At 43.3% G+C, this 16,061-nt stretch overlaps 1 protein-coding gene and 1 long non-coding RNA gene across 3 annotated transcripts in view; one reads left to right on the top strand and one right to left on the bottom strand.

Moving 5' to 3' along the window:
- The window catches only part of Susd6 (sushi domain containing 6), an 85,487-nt gene that overhangs the window by 59,918 nt on the left and 9,508 nt on the right, over window positions 1-16,061 (top strand). For both annotated transcript variants that reach the window (XM_005072725.4, XM_040742821.1), the window contains exon 3: window positions 14,971-15,168. In XM_005072725.4, coding sequence (XP_005072782.1) covers window positions 14,971-15,168 — 198 coding nt within the window. The remainder of the gene's footprint in view (window positions 1-14,970; window positions 15,169-16,061) is intronic.
- On the bottom strand, window positions 3,648-13,397 carry LOC121139310. The gene is made up of 3 exons (XR_005876233.1): window positions 13,246-13,397; window positions 10,054-10,153; window positions 3,648-4,383 (listed from the first exon to the last, which is right to left on the bottom strand). It is a non-coding gene; the product is annotated as an uncharacterized LOC121139310 (long non-coding RNA).

Below are 16,061 nucleotides of genomic sequence, written 5' to 3'. Positions count from 1 at the left end.
CTTCATCATTTCCCAAAAATGTATGGCACCTCTTGTTTAAACTGGGTGATTTTTAAGAGTTTTGGAGCCTGCAGCAAGGGTGGGATTGTGAAATCTTTTGTTTGATGCTTGCTGCAAGTTGGAATGTGGGCTGTCTGTAGGCAGAAGTCTGTGTATTGGCTAGGACTGAGTCAGGAGTGGCCTGTAGAAAAGAGAAACTCCCTGGGAAACAAGAACCTTGGGTGCTTTTGAGCATTTGGCTTGTCTATGAGCGGTATCAGCCTTCTGGACACAGGCTCTGTCTGGTGTTTTTCCAGTGACTTAAATGTGCTCCAGTAGCTCATGGCTGCTGGACAAGAACACACATTTTAAAATAGTGAACATAACATTGTAGAATTGTGTGCTTGATTGTTGCGATTGGACTTGAGTTTGGAGAAGGAGATGCTAAGATACAGTTAGCATCTTGGGCCCCAGTTTAACTGTGGAAAGGCACATATTTGGCCCAAACCCCAAGACTTATAGAAATTGGCAGCTTTTGAAAGATTCTGAAAGAGACATCACGAGGAAAAATGTGCTTAGAGGTTAACCTGTAAGAGCAAAGTGAGTAGCCTCTAGGTAGGCGCAGCAAGAATGGCAGCTGCCATAGTTGAGAAGGAAATCATGAAGTTAGCATTGGGGAGAGGGGGTGGCTGACAGATGTTTGTCTTTGTGTGAGGAGATCGTGCAGTGATGGCACCAGTTTCTCTCTCCTCTCGGAGCCTTGCAGCTGAAGCCCTGGGCCGGTGCTGCCAACCCTGATCAGCTGTTGGTGCTGCCCTGAGTAAAGCTTTAGCCAGTTTCTCCTCCCGGGGTAGGTGAAGCGCCCAGTGATCCCCGTCATTTTAGGGTGAGATTGGCTGAAGGTTGCTGCTCAGCTTCTGGGGACATCAGTCACCTTGTGTGTGGTAGCTGGCAGTGAAAAGGTGTTTCTGAAAACCCTAACCAGTGTTTAGTCAAATAGTCTTCCCTTGTATCTGCCCCCTTACAAATTTTCAGTAAGAAACTTGGGAAGCATTAGGGTTTTATTAAAGGAAAAGAGATAAGTCAAAAGGTGTTTTATTTATTTAATTTTATTTGGGGTTTTTTGGTTTTTTCAACACGGGGTTTCTCTGTATAGCCCAAGCTGTCCTAGAATTCAATCTGTAAGCCAACTGGCCTCAAACTCAGACATCTGCCTGCCTCTGCCTCCAGTGTTGGGATTATAAAGGTGTGTGCAACCACTACCCAGCTAATAAAGCTGGTTTGGTTGGCAAAAGGGTGTTTTTAATAGAGAGAATCTAGCTGTTGCTCATAGTGAGAAATGGAAATTGGGGAAAATAATATTTATTAAGAGATTCTGTGGGAATGAATAGGCATAAATGTACTCATCTCAAAAATCTATTAATTCCTCATGGAAGTGGGAAGGTAAAATGTTTTCCTACAGAAAGTGAATGCATTTCCCTTCCAGCTGCTGGTCCTGGGTGGAGCTGTCACTTCCCACAGACCTGGTTCAGGTGCTTGGCAGAAACCCAAGGCATGGCCTGTAACCTTAGAAAGAGAGCATTTCTTTGTGAATCAGCCCATTTGTTGCCAGGCCAGGATGAGGCTCCAGCAAGGAATTTGGGGCTCGTAAGGCAGAAGTGCTAAGGAGGAGGCCTGAGTTTTCAACATTTGTCCTTAGAGCAAAACAAAAACAAAAACATTCCTCTTCTCTTGAAAGCTTCTGTTTGGGTCTGCGTTGTGAAGTATCTCATTATAGTTGGGTAACAGTCCCCCTAAAACAGCCCTCTCATCTACAGAACTTTGCAGTTTGTCCTTGTTTTTTGGTCCTACGATGAGAAGATTGAGGGTACTTAGGAAGTGCTGAAGGTGAGAGCACCAAGCCTAGCGTTCAGAATCAGACCTAAAGCATATATGCCCTTTTTCAGCTGAGTGGTTTTGTTTTGTTCCACAGGGCATTGTCTAGTTGTATGGAGAAGTGAACACATTGATTCTGTTTGCCATAGGCTGGTTCCAGTTAGAGAAGAAACTATTGTGCTACTAATACTATTCCACCAGGAGGCCTGGCTGGAAGCATCTGAGGGCTCTATCTGCATATTTGACAAGTCTTTTCAACAAAGTGTAGGAGCTGGAGAAGCCCAGGATGAGCTGTCTTGAGAATAGCAGGCTTGTATAGGTGCTGACTAACTTGACTTCCCTTAGGAAGCACAGCAAACCTCTGACTCCAGATGCAGGCCTGTTTTCTGGGAAATGCAGGTGTACATGTTAAGTGCCAGAGATCCTTGGTCATAGCTACATTCCTCATTTGCAGGTGAGGGCACCTAAGAATATATTTTCTCTACTTGTATCTGAGCCCTTGGAAGTGAGGACCTCCAAAACAAACTGAACAGTTTACTTCTGGACATTTAGGAGCAACCTGCTTTCTGATTGTTGTAAATCGGTACCCAAAAGCCTCTGAGTAATAAGTTTGGGCAGCTGATAAAGAACTTGATGGACACCATCCTGTGAAAGCAGATTCATGCTCTGAGCTGTGTGTTCCCTCTACTCTATAGCAGAACTTTTAGAATCGAGCCTTTATTTTGTAAGGTTAAACTGAAAATGAATAATGAAATTACTGGTTCCGGTTATAAGATGGGTAGGTCTTACAAAGTTGACATCCTTGAGAAATTTGGAATTTAGTCAGTGACTATGTCAGAGGTGGGGGTGGGGCAGTGAGGGCAGAATATTTACTTGAGTGTGAGTCAGCATCTCTGCTCAGCTATGAAGAAGAAAATACATGCACACTATTGTATGAAATACCCAGGTTGTGCTGTCCCCAGTTGTAGTCAAGAGGCAGCGTATAGTTAGGCATTTTAGTGTCTTTTTCTGACTGAGAACATGACTTCCTTTCAATATGTAAGTCCATTGTGTGACACTATCTGGACCATTCAGGAAGTAGGGGAACAGGTTCTACTGTAACTTTAAGTCATACAGAAGTAAAACTTTGTAAATATAAAGGCCTTTCTAGAACTGTGAGAATGTTTTTTGGAATATATTGTGTGGGTATCTAGCCTCTTCATGTATTAATGGCTGCACATTTTACTTATTCATATATGTTCATTTCTATCATCTTCCACTTAGATATATTTAACCCATGGTTTTGTTTGTTTGTTTTTGTTTTTATTTTTCAAGATGGGGTTTCTCAATGTAGTCCTGGCTGTCCTAGAACTCACTTTGTAGGCCAGACTGGCCTTGAACTCACAGAATTCTGCTTATCTCTGCCTCCTAAGTGCTGGGATTAAAGGCATGCATCATCACCACCCACCTTTAAGTCTGTAAAATAAAAGCTACCCTGTTCAAATATTGTTAGCTTTTTCTAACTTGCAAAGCCTCAAGTTTGAGGAATAAAGAGAACCATTAAACAGTAAACCAGCTGCTAAACTGTGAACCTTTTCTATTTTCCAACCCTTGTCCCCAACTTTGTGAGTATTGAGTTGTTAAGTGTGTGCTTTAATTAATAAGGTTTTTAGGGGAAACTAATTAATATCCCACACTGGGTTACCATTGTCCTAGAAAAAAAATCTCTAATTATAATAGTATTGGGAGCCTCTTCAATGTCTGGCTGGTCACTGAGTAGATTTGATAAGCATATAGTGTCTTTCATACTTGCTGTTACAAGATTTTAATTAAGAGAATTCAGCTGTGGCACCAGCTGGGGATGTCTGGTGTTGTAGAAGATTGCAATTAGATGCTGTGTATTCTATCTTCTTTTTTCCCTTTCAGCTTTGGTGGAATGCCTTTGAGAAGGAGCTCTTAGTCTCAGCAGTATAAATACTTTAATATGCTTAATTATGTAATCATACAGTTATACTCCTCTGTGTACATACACGTCATTTTATGGATTCTTTAGTCTCTCTTCTAATACTGAAACCTCTAGCCTGCTTTTTGGTTGGAGGCAAATAATGCATTGGGGGAAAAAAGGAGGACCAGAGGCATTTAGTGATTTTTTTTTTCACTCTGGTTATGCTCTATCCTTCTGTCTCTCTACTTTATGGTGAGTCCTTTGGTATCTAAAATAATTAACATCTCATTTTCCTAGCAAATTCTAGGCAGTCTCTGTAACATTAGATTTTTATAATACTCTTATCCTCTATTAATTTACAGATAGAGTCTTTTAAAGTAAATGATGTCATTTTTCCCAATCTTCTGTTCCAAGTACATGAAGGGCATGAGCCTGGGATAGGAGAGTCTGACATGCAGGCAGGCACAGTGGGACCTATTGATTTCTGGCATTGGGTTTGTGCAGAGGACCTGTGACCCAGCTGTTAGAACTAGAACCTGGGAACAGCTGCTTTCTGGGATCCAGTCCTCTGGGGATGCACTCCATCTGCTGCCATGTGACAAGTCCTGGAAAAGAAATTGATCCCAAGTCATCTTTGTATTCCTTTTCTCTTCACCCTCCAGTTCTTTTCCTGTCTCCTTGTAAACCTGAGAAGCAAGATGATTGTACTGGAAAACTTCATGATTTCTCCCCCCCCCTTCCTTATTCTGCTTTACTGTGCATCCAATTCCACTGGGAAGCATTTATTTCAGGGGATATAAGCAGATGTATAGACCTGGCTTCTTCAGGAGAATTAGTACCATAAAGCAGACTTTCATTTTATTATGAGCAGTGCACTTCTGCATTTTAGGGCTGAAAGGATTCTTCGAATGTTCATCTCTTGGGAGAAGAACCCAAAGGTTCACATTCCTAGTCTTGCATTCAGGCCCTTCCCTAATTATCTGAATCAGACACCAGCCTGACATCTCTCCACTGCTTTCCCCTAAGATAGGAACTGACCATGTAGGCCTGGCTGGCTTGAATTTGTAGCCTGGCTGAGGCTTCTCAGTGATGAGATTAAAGGTATAAGGTGCAACGCCTACTTTACCAGCCTGGTTTTTCTAAATCTCTTGTCTCCTGCCAATACTGGAGGTATTTGTTACTTGTTATACACAAGCCACCTCTTTTTGTGTCTGTCTTTGCCCTGTTTCCACCCTCAGTGGGTTCTTCCTGCTCTGCTGCTTATCTCTGTCACATGCTTTATCCTGTGGTCACGGATTCTATTTACCCTCCAATTGGAACTCAATTTATTCTACTCCTCGTCACTTCTTCATTGGGTTAGTCCTTTTTCAAAACCTCTTATATCCCTTATTGATTTATGCTGTGGTCATTTATTAGACAAGAGTCCCCCAAGAGAGTAGGTCTTTTTCATCATGTTACCTGCCTCCTTCCATTGCCTGGTACAGTGCTTGGTACTTAGTAAAACCTTCTCAAGGGAATGGATGGGCAAATGTAATCCTTACATGAACTCTGAAGCTTAAACAGAGTAGATGTTACTATTATAACATACTGGGGGCTCTTTGTCTATAACCTAGAGAGACAGACTGGAGTCTCTTCAAGGACAGATGCTGTATTATTTGCTCTTGAGTTTGTAGTACCACCCTGGGACATAGTAAGTATTCAGTAGATGATTCCTAAGTTAATGAAGAAATTTCTGTTAAGAAAGCAATTTCTAGAAACAATAGAATGAAAACTCTTAATTATTATCTTTTAGGTAGTTATTAAATCTACTCTTTAGAAAGGTAAGAGTAAAGGGTGTTTCTGTTTATTATATGTTGCATTTGTATGTTGCTGTCTGTAGACACACAGTAGGTAGGCTCAGCAGTAGACACAGAGTAGGTGAGGCCCTCAACAACAAAGAAACAGAGACCCCGAAACCCTTAGCAACAGTATAAATACTCTTAACTGTTCATGATCAGCTGGCACAATTTCTCTTTGTGGGACATGCAAACCAAACCATGACAAGCTGCTTTAATGGTGTTGTATGCGTGAGACAAGGTGATTCAAAATCTTGTGACTTAACATTATTTAAAGCTGAGAGTTCCATTCCCTACAGCAGTGGTTTTCAACCTTCTAATCGCTGTGACCCTTTAATACAGGACCTCATGTTGTGGTGACCCCTAAGCATAAAATTATTTTTATTGCTACTTCCAACTGTAGTTTTGCTACTGTTATGAGTTGTGAATATCTGATATGCAGAACATCTGATGCAGCCCCTGTGAGGCTCGAGAAGCACAGGTTGAGAATCACCCCCTACAAGGTGGACAAGAAAGAATACCCAGATCTTGGGATGCTTTTGCCTCTTTCTACCCATATACTCTCATTGCCTTGTTTCTGAGATGTTTGGGGTTCTGAAAAAAAACAAAACAAGATCTATATACTCCTGATAGCACCCTCTATCCTCTTTATGACCTGTTGTCCCGACACATGAGAGGGTGAACAGATACACATCCTGTGCAGAGTGCATAGAGCTCACTTCATAGTATGTCTTAGACCTTGTCTAATCTCCTTGAGAAAACAACGTTCAGATCTTTGAGTGCTTTTCAAGACCCACGATATGTAGCCACTGCCTCGATGGAGCTCTGTGACCACCCATAACTAGGGTTTACTGAATGCCTCGTTTTTCTAGGTTGTTCAGGCCTCTGTGAGTACCAGTGCCTGTTGAATATGGAAGCAGCATGCACTTCCTGGCTCACTGGTGATATGTTGTAGAGCTGTTTGAGGTTCAGTAGAGCTACTTCAGTGGCCCTGTGAGTCTGCATTTAGTGGTAACATCAGCTTGCATTTCACTTCTGAAAATGTATCCACCCTTCCAAGGTGCATCTTTGGGATCTGAGATCTTTAAACAGCTCCATTTGTAGTAAAGAAAACTGACCTTTTCTCCCCCACTTTGTTGGGGAAATATTGCCTACAGGTGTGTGAACCCTGGAGGCCTCTATGTATACAAGCAAACACCCCAACTTTATTCTGCTCCAGAAAGGAGTTGTACTACCCTGTATTTGTGTTTCTCCATGCGATATACTGCATTGCAGGGGAGTTTTTCTTGTGACATCTTGTAATCAGGGCGATCCCATATAGCACACATAAGGGCAAATCAGAGTTTGAACAGATTCCACAATTCAGTAGCCATGAGTAAATTTGTCAGAGCCTTAGTTTCTTAGTCTGACTAAAATCTCATTACATGTTTCTTGTAAGGAGGGAGAATTGAGTAGGATTAATGTAGTGCTGTTGGTAAATTTTAATTTTCTTCCTCATTTGCATCTCCTAGGACAACGGAGACTAAGTTTGTTTTACATTTAAATGCATGCTTCTTAAATGGATATGACTAGACATTACTTTTAGCTGGTAGAGGAAGTGAAGCTACAACTTGACCTTTGTACACAAGCCTCTAATTCTGTTTTCCCTGAAAGCTCTCAGGTTTCATAGCTACCCTCTGACAGTGTCTAAGCAGCTATATAGGGCTTCCTCCTGCAGGTGGAATTCTGAGGGCTAATGCATACCATTAGATAGCTTATGCAGGAGCTATGGTGAGGATGAGGCTGGTGGCCATTGCTACTGAGGAAGAAATAAACTCCTGATTTCTCTTGACCTTTCTCTACCATCCAAGGTAGCACAGTAATATGTTAGCACACCCAGAATGCCCTGCCTCCTTAGCTTTGTGGCCATCTTTCTGTCCTGGGTCTACAGGACAGCTGTGAGCTGTGCTCTTCAGCTCACTGAACTGGGAGACTGGTGGCCTGGGCCTGGAGTAGCAGGATAAAGGAGAATGCCCTCCTGCCTGCCCCGATCAGCAGTCGTAACAATGGGAAGGGGAAAGGACCTAGCCCAGCTGCCAGCCTGTTCTCCCCTCCTTCCTGGGCTGTGAAAACAAGAAGAGGTGAAAGGGTACCAGGCCATCTGGAGGCCATTTGTCAGCCAAGTGCTGCTAAGCTCTGCAGCTGGAAGGGGAAGGGGAACGGGAACGGGCTGGCTCGCTGCACAGATGGAGATGGTGCTTCATACTGCTGTTTTCTTTTTTGTAAAGTCTTTGTCCTGCCCCATCCAAAACTCAGAATATGGGGTTTACTTTACTCTGTGAAGTTAATGTGAGAATGTTTTAGGCCTGTTGCATGTGCAGCATGATAAAAGCATTTTTATGAATGTTTTTATTGAGTGGCTCTTCACACTGATAGAAAAAGATACTGCTATTAAGTAAGGCTCAAAAGAAGACAGGGCAGTAACAGGCCACAGAGTGAATCCTCGGGTCAAACTCAGATTGTTCTGTTTGACACCTCTTATCCCTTCTGGCCTGATCCTGTTAGGCAGGCAAAATATTTTTATGATTAGCTAGATGCCAATTTACAAAACAAGAGATTTACTTGCAGAGAGATTCTCTAGTTAGAAGCAAGACAGGGATTGTAGTGGGCAGGGTTTTGCGAGCTCCATACCATTTTCTACTAAGTATTTACTATCTGTCATATTATTTATGAAGCACTGGGGACCAAACATGAGCAAAAACAATCCCTGTCCTCTAGTGTAGACAGATGGGTGGTGGCATTTAGTGGAGAAATAGAGGAAGGGTAACTTGTGGAAAAATAAATGCAAAAATAATATAGTTGTAGTTTATCAAGAGGAATGCAATTGTTACAGGAATGCAGGGGGAAATAATAAAGGTCTGCTTACTGAACACTTAGCATGTAACAGACCCCGTCCCAGGCACTTGTCCTGTATATTGGGATTAATCTTCACAAAAACCTTTGTATCCCCCTGCTTTAGATGAGGAAACTGAGGAATAGATCTTCCTAAGGCTGTAATGGGTAACTTTTAAAGGCAACTAACAAGCTAGGCATTTAATTCTGGGCCCACACTGACAAATTGTAGCCTGTGCTCTCTGGCAGTGGCTGGAGAGGTGTTCAGGAGCGACAGCCTTGGAATCCTGAAACATAAAAGTGGGAGTTTCACCTGGGTGTATGTGCTTTAAGGTCAGGATCCTTGGCCAAGGAGAACACTTTATTCTGAGTGACTAAGGGCTTTTTGTATCTCTCCAGGTAATAAGAGTTGCCATGTTTAGACAATAAACGAAAACACTTTTCCTCTTCTGAGGCTACTGGTTATGAAAGAGGGAAGGAAGGAGAAGGAAGAGTCCAGTCCTAAAATAAGAAGTCTCTCAGCTAGACTTGTCTGCCAGTTGCTGATGTCCCAGAGCCAGGCTTGAGCTAGGCCTTTCTTGGGAAGATGATGGGGACTAAGAAGGGCTGCAGGAAGACAGCCTGTGTGGTTCCTCCCTGTGCTCTCCTGCCCCAGCACAGTGCCATGCCCCGAGAAAGGCTTGAACTACGGCAGACTGTCCCTACCCACAGTGTGTGGGAAGGTCTCTAAGAAAAGAGATTCTGGCTGGACAATGGGCTTCCTGTCTGACTGCTGGGAAGATTTGTTTTATATGAGAAGGTTGCAAATGGCATGAGAAATCATCTTGATTCCCTCTCACTGCAGCCTGTGATTTTTATAAATGAACCTCTCAAAGAGGTGGTGATGTTAATAACCACATAGTCAACTTCAGACAGGTTTTCAATGTCAGAAGTGACCTCCGAGGTGTTTTAGTTTAGTGCCATCGTGTTCTAAAACAGGCCTAGAAATGACCTTAGTGTTTGCTTACATTGTCCAGATTGTCCTTGTTGCTGAACTTCTCACTGAGTTACCTATGGCAGGTTAAGGTTTGGAGGAGAAGCTAGGCTCTGAGACCTCCTGTTATATGTTGTGCTAACTTTACCTGCTGTTTAGCATTATATAAGTATCTTAACCTCTCTTCCTTAGTTTGCTCGTGTATTAGGAGTATATTTAAGGTGTGTGTGTGTGTGTGTGTGTGTGTGCGTGCGTGCGTGCGTGCGTGCGTGCGTGCGTGTGTGTGTGTGTGTGTGTGTGTGTGTGTGTGTGTGTTGTGAAGCATACAGGAGTTCCATGTGTAAACTGCTTAAAATAGTGCCTGGCATATATCAGTAAGCATGAGCTGCTAAAACTCAGCTTGTGAAAGGCACTTCACAGAAACCTGTGGCCACCACCAGATGGTCTCCTCCTCTTCCTCTTCCTCCCCTTCCTCCTCCCCCTCCTCCCTCCTCCCTTCTGTATTTATAATGCTCTAATTCCAATTGTCTGGAATACTTTTTCACCTTCCCTTTGAACAGGCATGCATGGGTCAGCCTTGTGGAAAACCACTCAACTCAAAAGAGCCTCCTTGTCCTCCTGTGAAATGCTTCATGGAGAAGGAACTCAGGAACGTGCTTGGTACACCTAGACAACTGTTACAGTAACTGCTGCTTCCTGTACAAAACAATACAACACATTTGAAAAACTTCACTTTCCAGAATTTCCTTGTCTTCTCTCTGGCTCTGCTACTAGTAAACTGGAAGTAAAAATTGAACCTTTACATATCAAGAGTTTCACAAGTGAATAAATAGCCCTCTTCTAAATAACCTTAAAGGGTCCTCTGTGTGAAATGCTAGGATTTTTACATGACTGCTTTTTTTTTTTTAAACACCTCACTGTGTGGCCTAGGGGGTTCTTGAACTCAGAATCCTCCTGCTTCAGCCACCTGATGCTGGAATTATATATAGGAGTGTAGACACCACACCTGACCGTGTCTCAGCTATTATATAAATCTTTCTGGGTTTTTTTGTTTTGTTTTGTTTTTGTCTTTTTTTGTATCCTCTAACCCTTCTTCCAATATTTAGCCAAGACTCCTTTCAGTAAGATTCTACTGACTATCAACATTAGCCTTTCCTAGTCCTATGTTAGTTAGCTTTCTCTTACTGTGACAAAGTACTTGAGAAAAGCGACTTCAGTCCACAGTCACTTGAGCCCATGGCAAGGCAGAACATGATAGTGGGAGCACATGAGGAAACAGCTGGCCATGAAAAAGAGATTGTGGGGCGGGGGTTCATACTGCTAACAAACCAAGGAATTTGGACCCTAGGCTCTATTCATAGCATTATGCTCTCTGCCTTATTACGATCTTTATAGCCCTCCTAAAGACACAGGTGGAAAGAGATTCCTCTAATTGTTTTCTGCAATTACAGCTCACTCAGTAGGACATGTACAGTACTATCTCAGCCCTGCTCCAATGATCACCTCTCTAGAGTTGATGCTTGGACCTGGGACCCTCTTTCTCTTCCCCTCCCCCACCCTCAGTCCCCAGGAGAGCTTCTCTGGCCATCCATCTTCTTTCAAATCAAACACTTTTTTAAGATTCATTTTTTATTTTATGTGTATGAGTGTTTTGCCTGCATGTGTATCTGTACATCGTATGCATGCAGTATCTGTAGAGGCCAGAAGAAGGCATTGATTGGATCCCTTGGGATTGAAGTTATTGATGATTGTGAGATATCTTATGTGCTGCTAGGAATGGAACCTGATCTTCTGGAGGATCAGTCAGTGCTATTAACTGTTGAGCCATCTCTCCAGTCCCCTAAACAGCTGTTTCTTTGTGCTCATTTGTATCCCAAATGCTAACATACTGATTTTGTGACGCTATTATTTCAGTCCTGCGAGTGAACACTTGACATGGCAGTTTGTTAGCCCCGAGACTCCTGTGTTTGATAGTATTGTATTTTCTTGGTGACTGTTAGGCAGAAACCTCTTTTGTTTAGTCTTTTGAAAATACGCTAGATATTTAAATGTATGCCTGCCCTTGTCACCTCTAATCCCTTAGAGACTGGATGCTGCAGCTTCTTTCTGTAGCTTCCTACTTGTTTTGAAAGGGTTCAAGTATTTGTATGTTTACCTCAAGGCCTTTCCTGGAGTTTTATTTTGTTCTTTGAACTGTTACAAAAATTGTTTCCTCTGGTCACCAAAACACAAAGGCAAGACAATTTGGGGTTCTTGTTGATTTTTGAGGAGTGTGTTAGGCAAAAGTGACCCTAAAGTAGAAACTTCAGCTGGGTCTTTTCTCTCAAATTTGTGTTCTCACTGCTTCCTGACTAGATGGTCACTGAATGCTCACAGTGTGTTAGTTCCCCCTGGAGACATTGCCTTCTGGTTGGTTAGCCCCTTCCCTTGAGGATTTACTTTGCTATGTGAAAGTAAACAAAGAAATATTAATATCTGTCTTGTACTTGGTATGGTACAAGACGGTTTCAATATTACTTTACTCAAAATCTTTGGCTCTAAGTATTGCTGTTGAGCAAGTCTCAGAGAAGACAGTATTTACCAGGTGGGGCCCAAGTATCTATCTGCAGGAGCTAGCAGAGTGCAGAAAGCAGCAACTGGGAGATTGAGTTTTCCGTGCAGTCATCTGGCTTCCTGTCCCTCTTAAAAATTAAGTAGTATTGCCAGATCAGCTGAGTTCATTGTCTTCCCAAGGTTAAGAACAAAGCTTTAACTTCCTCTCTTTAGTGAGGAATTGTCAAAGGAAACCTGGCAGTGGTGGCAAAGCCTTTAATCCCAGCACTTGGCTGGCAGAGGTAGACAAATCTCTGAGTTCAAGGCCAGCCTGGTCTACAAATGAGTTCCAAGACAGCCAGGACTGTTACACAAAGAAACAGTGTCTTAACAAAACAACAAAAAGAAAACCTGAAGTGTAGGTTGTCAGTCTCCTGGCCAAGACCGTGGCTTCCAGAAATTCCTGGGTGTTTCATTGCCTTGTGAGCTTTGGTTTTCCTGAATGTTCTTCCCTTGCCTGTAAACTCCAGGCTTCACTGAAGGCCTATGTTTTAGCTCTTCCCCATAGTCTCCTCTTTGTACTAAAGAGCAATATTTTTACGTGTGTGCCCTTGATATCTCAAAGTGACCTTGCCTGTTCTGTTCCTGACCTTTCATTCTAGAGCCTCCTTATTTTCTTGAGCCTGGTTCTGACTGTCTTGATGCTGAACCTACAGTATTCCAGTTTGTTGCCTTTGAGTGACTTTCATAGATAAACTCAAATACTTTTTATACTAAGTTTATTTTTGCTGTACTGCTGAAATAATCTGGTTCACCTTAGATTAGATTCATCTCTTTTTGTAAAGAACCTTAAACATATAGCACATTGTGAGGCAAGGTCCTCGCTAAGGTTTTGGGAAACTTTGGATTCTCCTCGCTTGACTTACATTCTCCAATCTCATTGCATTTGCTTCAGATTGCCCCTTCCCCTCCTGATGAAAAGAAGCCTCATCTGGGGCATCACTTCTCCCAGAGGTGTTCTGAGTCCCCATACAAGCTGTTATTTCTGCTGCCCTTGTGTTCCCTCTCTTGAAGTAGCAATCCCATCCTTCGGGACATATTAGAACAAATCTGCATGCGGAGATATTTTAGAACCATAAGGGAAACTACATGCTATCTTTGGAGGGAACTGATTGGCCAGAGCACAAGAAGATGTCTGGATTTTCACTGTATAACTTATTTTCTAACTTTATGCCACATATATGATGAGATCCTACCTATGGGATTTGCAGGGGAAGGGAAGGTGTAGCAGAGTAGCCCTTCTCTGAGAGCCTCTTCCGAGAACACTGGCCTCTGTGGGTCCTGTCTTCTCTCAGAAGCCACCCAGAATGTTCAGCATTAATTATGCTCCGGAAATGAACCAATTAGACACAGTCTGCAAAGAAACAAATGTCAGTCAGAAGATCTGAGGGGGTTTACTACTCTGAACAAAAGATGGAAAATGAAGTAGTAAGGCAGCTGGTTTGCTGGCCAGCTCTCTGAATGACTTGACCAAAACTTTGAGAACTGTAGAAATGCTTGTATTCTCTTCCCTCCTGCTCAGGACTTTGAGTTAAGTGTGTGGTAAGGATATCTATGTATGTGCAGCCTGAGGGTGAGGATCTTTTTTGCAACTAACACCTTTCTGCAGCCAGACTCCATAGTAGCATTCTGGGTCAGCGCTACTGGGAGTTGCAAGGGTATATCTGCAGACTGTGATCTGTGGGGCATTCACATGGAAGTCAGCCAGGGCCTTACCGTGCTAGTCAGACAGTCCTGTGTAATTCCCAGCCACTCTGAGCCTCTTAGAGGAAGTGAGAAAAGGAAACCAGCAGTCTGATTCCCACACAGATGTCTCTGTGATCGAGGGGATAGGCTGGCATGTAGTCAGCAAAACTGAATTTCCTTTGGAAAATCTTTGTTGTAGCTTGTGTTTGTAAAACATTTGGAAAGTTGGAGGTCATGAGTGCCTGTTGCCTTCTCCGAGGCCAGCCTTTCAGAGATTCCGTAGTGCCCCACTGGACTCCTCAAGTGTGGCTAGACACACCCCCTTGCACTGCCTGACTTGGGATTAAGTTCTATAATGTCTGACATAGAAATAGTTTTCCTTCCCCTAAGAGCTGCTTAGACCTCCCAGTTCCTGTGACCCCCGCGACAGCTTTTCTAAACCACAGTACCACCCACCCGGTTTGCCATCCTAGTTGGCCCAATTGAGGGAGTGAAAGGAGGTGATCTTGGTACGTAACTTTACAAATCAACTGCTTGTAGGATAGGGATTAGGTCTCATGGGAAAAAGAGCTCGAGGTTAGAATCAGAAGTCCTGACTCTGGTCACCCTGCCCTAATCTTGCCTAAAAGTTGTTTCACTTTGTGAGATTTAGTATCCTCATCGTCAGAGGGAAGAAATGATAACTACCTCATAGAATCCTAAGAGATGACAATGACTTTAAAACTAAGTTGTTATCCCTAGAAGAGAAGTGTGGGGTTTATTGTGACAGAGGCAAGAGAAGCCTGGCAGACAAGAGAAGGTGCACAGGTTTGGGAAGCCTCCCAGGAAAGCTCTCTGAAATCCTCTCAGAAGCCAAGCTCATGCTTTGATTATACCAGGGAGTCCTTCCCCGCACTGATGTTGTAAACAGCCTAACACTTGCCATAATGAGCTGTCCATGCTTTATCCCCTCTCAGTCTGACTCACTGTTAGTAGGCACTGTTCGAATCAGGTATAAATTGCAGCAGGTGCAGAACTTTTCTGGAGTCTACCGTCCAGTGGGGAGAAGAGAAATGCTGTAAGCAGCCAGACTTGGCTGGTGCACTTCCTCCTCTGTCAGTGACAACTTGAATTCATACTAGTTAACAGGCTTTTCCAAGGATGGTTCTATGCCCCTCATATTTCGGGGCCATGCTACTGAGAGCCCATGCCCATTGAAAGCCTGACTGTGATACCATCTCTCTCTGTCTTTGCAGTGTGTCCTCTGCCTCCAGAGCCAGAAAATGGTGGCTACATTTGCCACCCCCGGCCCTGCAAAGATCCCTTGACAGCAGGCAGTGTCATCGAGTACCTCTGTGCGGAAGGCTACATGTTGAAGGGCGACTACAAATACCTGACCTGCAAGGATGGCGAGTGGAAGCCAGCCATGGAGGTCAGCTGTCATCTCAATGAAGGTCAGTCTACATGTGAAATGGGGTGCTGCCTGGGTCCTGCTTTTTTCCTAGCTTCTGAGGAGGGAGCATGCTTTCTCGAGAGCTCCCTTGGCTGTATTAAGCCCTTCGGCCTCTCTTTCTTTGGTATTCCATGTCTCTGTGAATGTCATTGGTTGCTGGTGCATGTCACGTTGCATTCCACTGAACCGTTGAGAAGCTCTGTGTCTTTATTGAGGCATCTGCCTGACTATGTAAAATGCCTTTGATGTCAGGATCTCTGTTTGCCTAGTCAGGTGCTGATGGCCTTAGGCTGTGTTCTGTCTGCTAGCACAGTGAGCAATGAGCACAGTGCTAACACATCTTCCAGTGTCTCTTCCATTTCGTTTTTCCCTTGAATAGAAAGTGACAGTTTTGTTATGGAGCTATAGCCCCGCTGTACAGAATCTGTCTTTTTCCTTCCTGCCTCCTCCTGTCTAGCATGACAGGAAAATGCAGACTCCTAAAGGGATGTGTGGCAAAAGCATTCTCTCTGCTTCACACTTGGGCTTCAAAACCAGAGCATGCTTAACCTATAACACCTCGGAAGAGAATGGGAAACAATGTGGGGTTTACAATGGCGGCTGAAGGACTTAGGACAGGACCTTATTATTTGCCCGCTTCTTAATTATCCTGCCGTATTGGGGGGGGATATGGTGGAACTCAAGGTGGTAGAAAGATGTGGCCCTTTTAATTGTTGATGTTTGCCGGCTTGCCATTGGTGTTTTAAGAACTCTAGAGTTAAGTGAGTTTAGGTACCAGTTGAACTGAGTGAGTAAGGTGGGCATCTTATTCAGTGAACAGGAAAAGGAAGTGTTTCCAGAAACACTGTACATACATAGACCACTTTATAAGATTTCCCTGAAAAGGTCCAGTTG

This window comes from Mesocricetus auratus, unplaced genomic scaffold (genome assembly GCF_017639785.1).
Source record: "Mesocricetus auratus isolate SY011 unplaced genomic scaffold, BCM_Maur_2.0 Super-Scaffold_15014, whole genome shotgun sequence".
Classification (NCBI taxonomy): domain Eukaryota; kingdom Metazoa; phylum Chordata; class Mammalia; order Rodentia; family Cricetidae; genus Mesocricetus; species Mesocricetus auratus.
The sequence above is the reverse complement of the archived record's forward strand: the minus strand, read 5'-3'. Positions and strand labels throughout refer to the sequence as shown.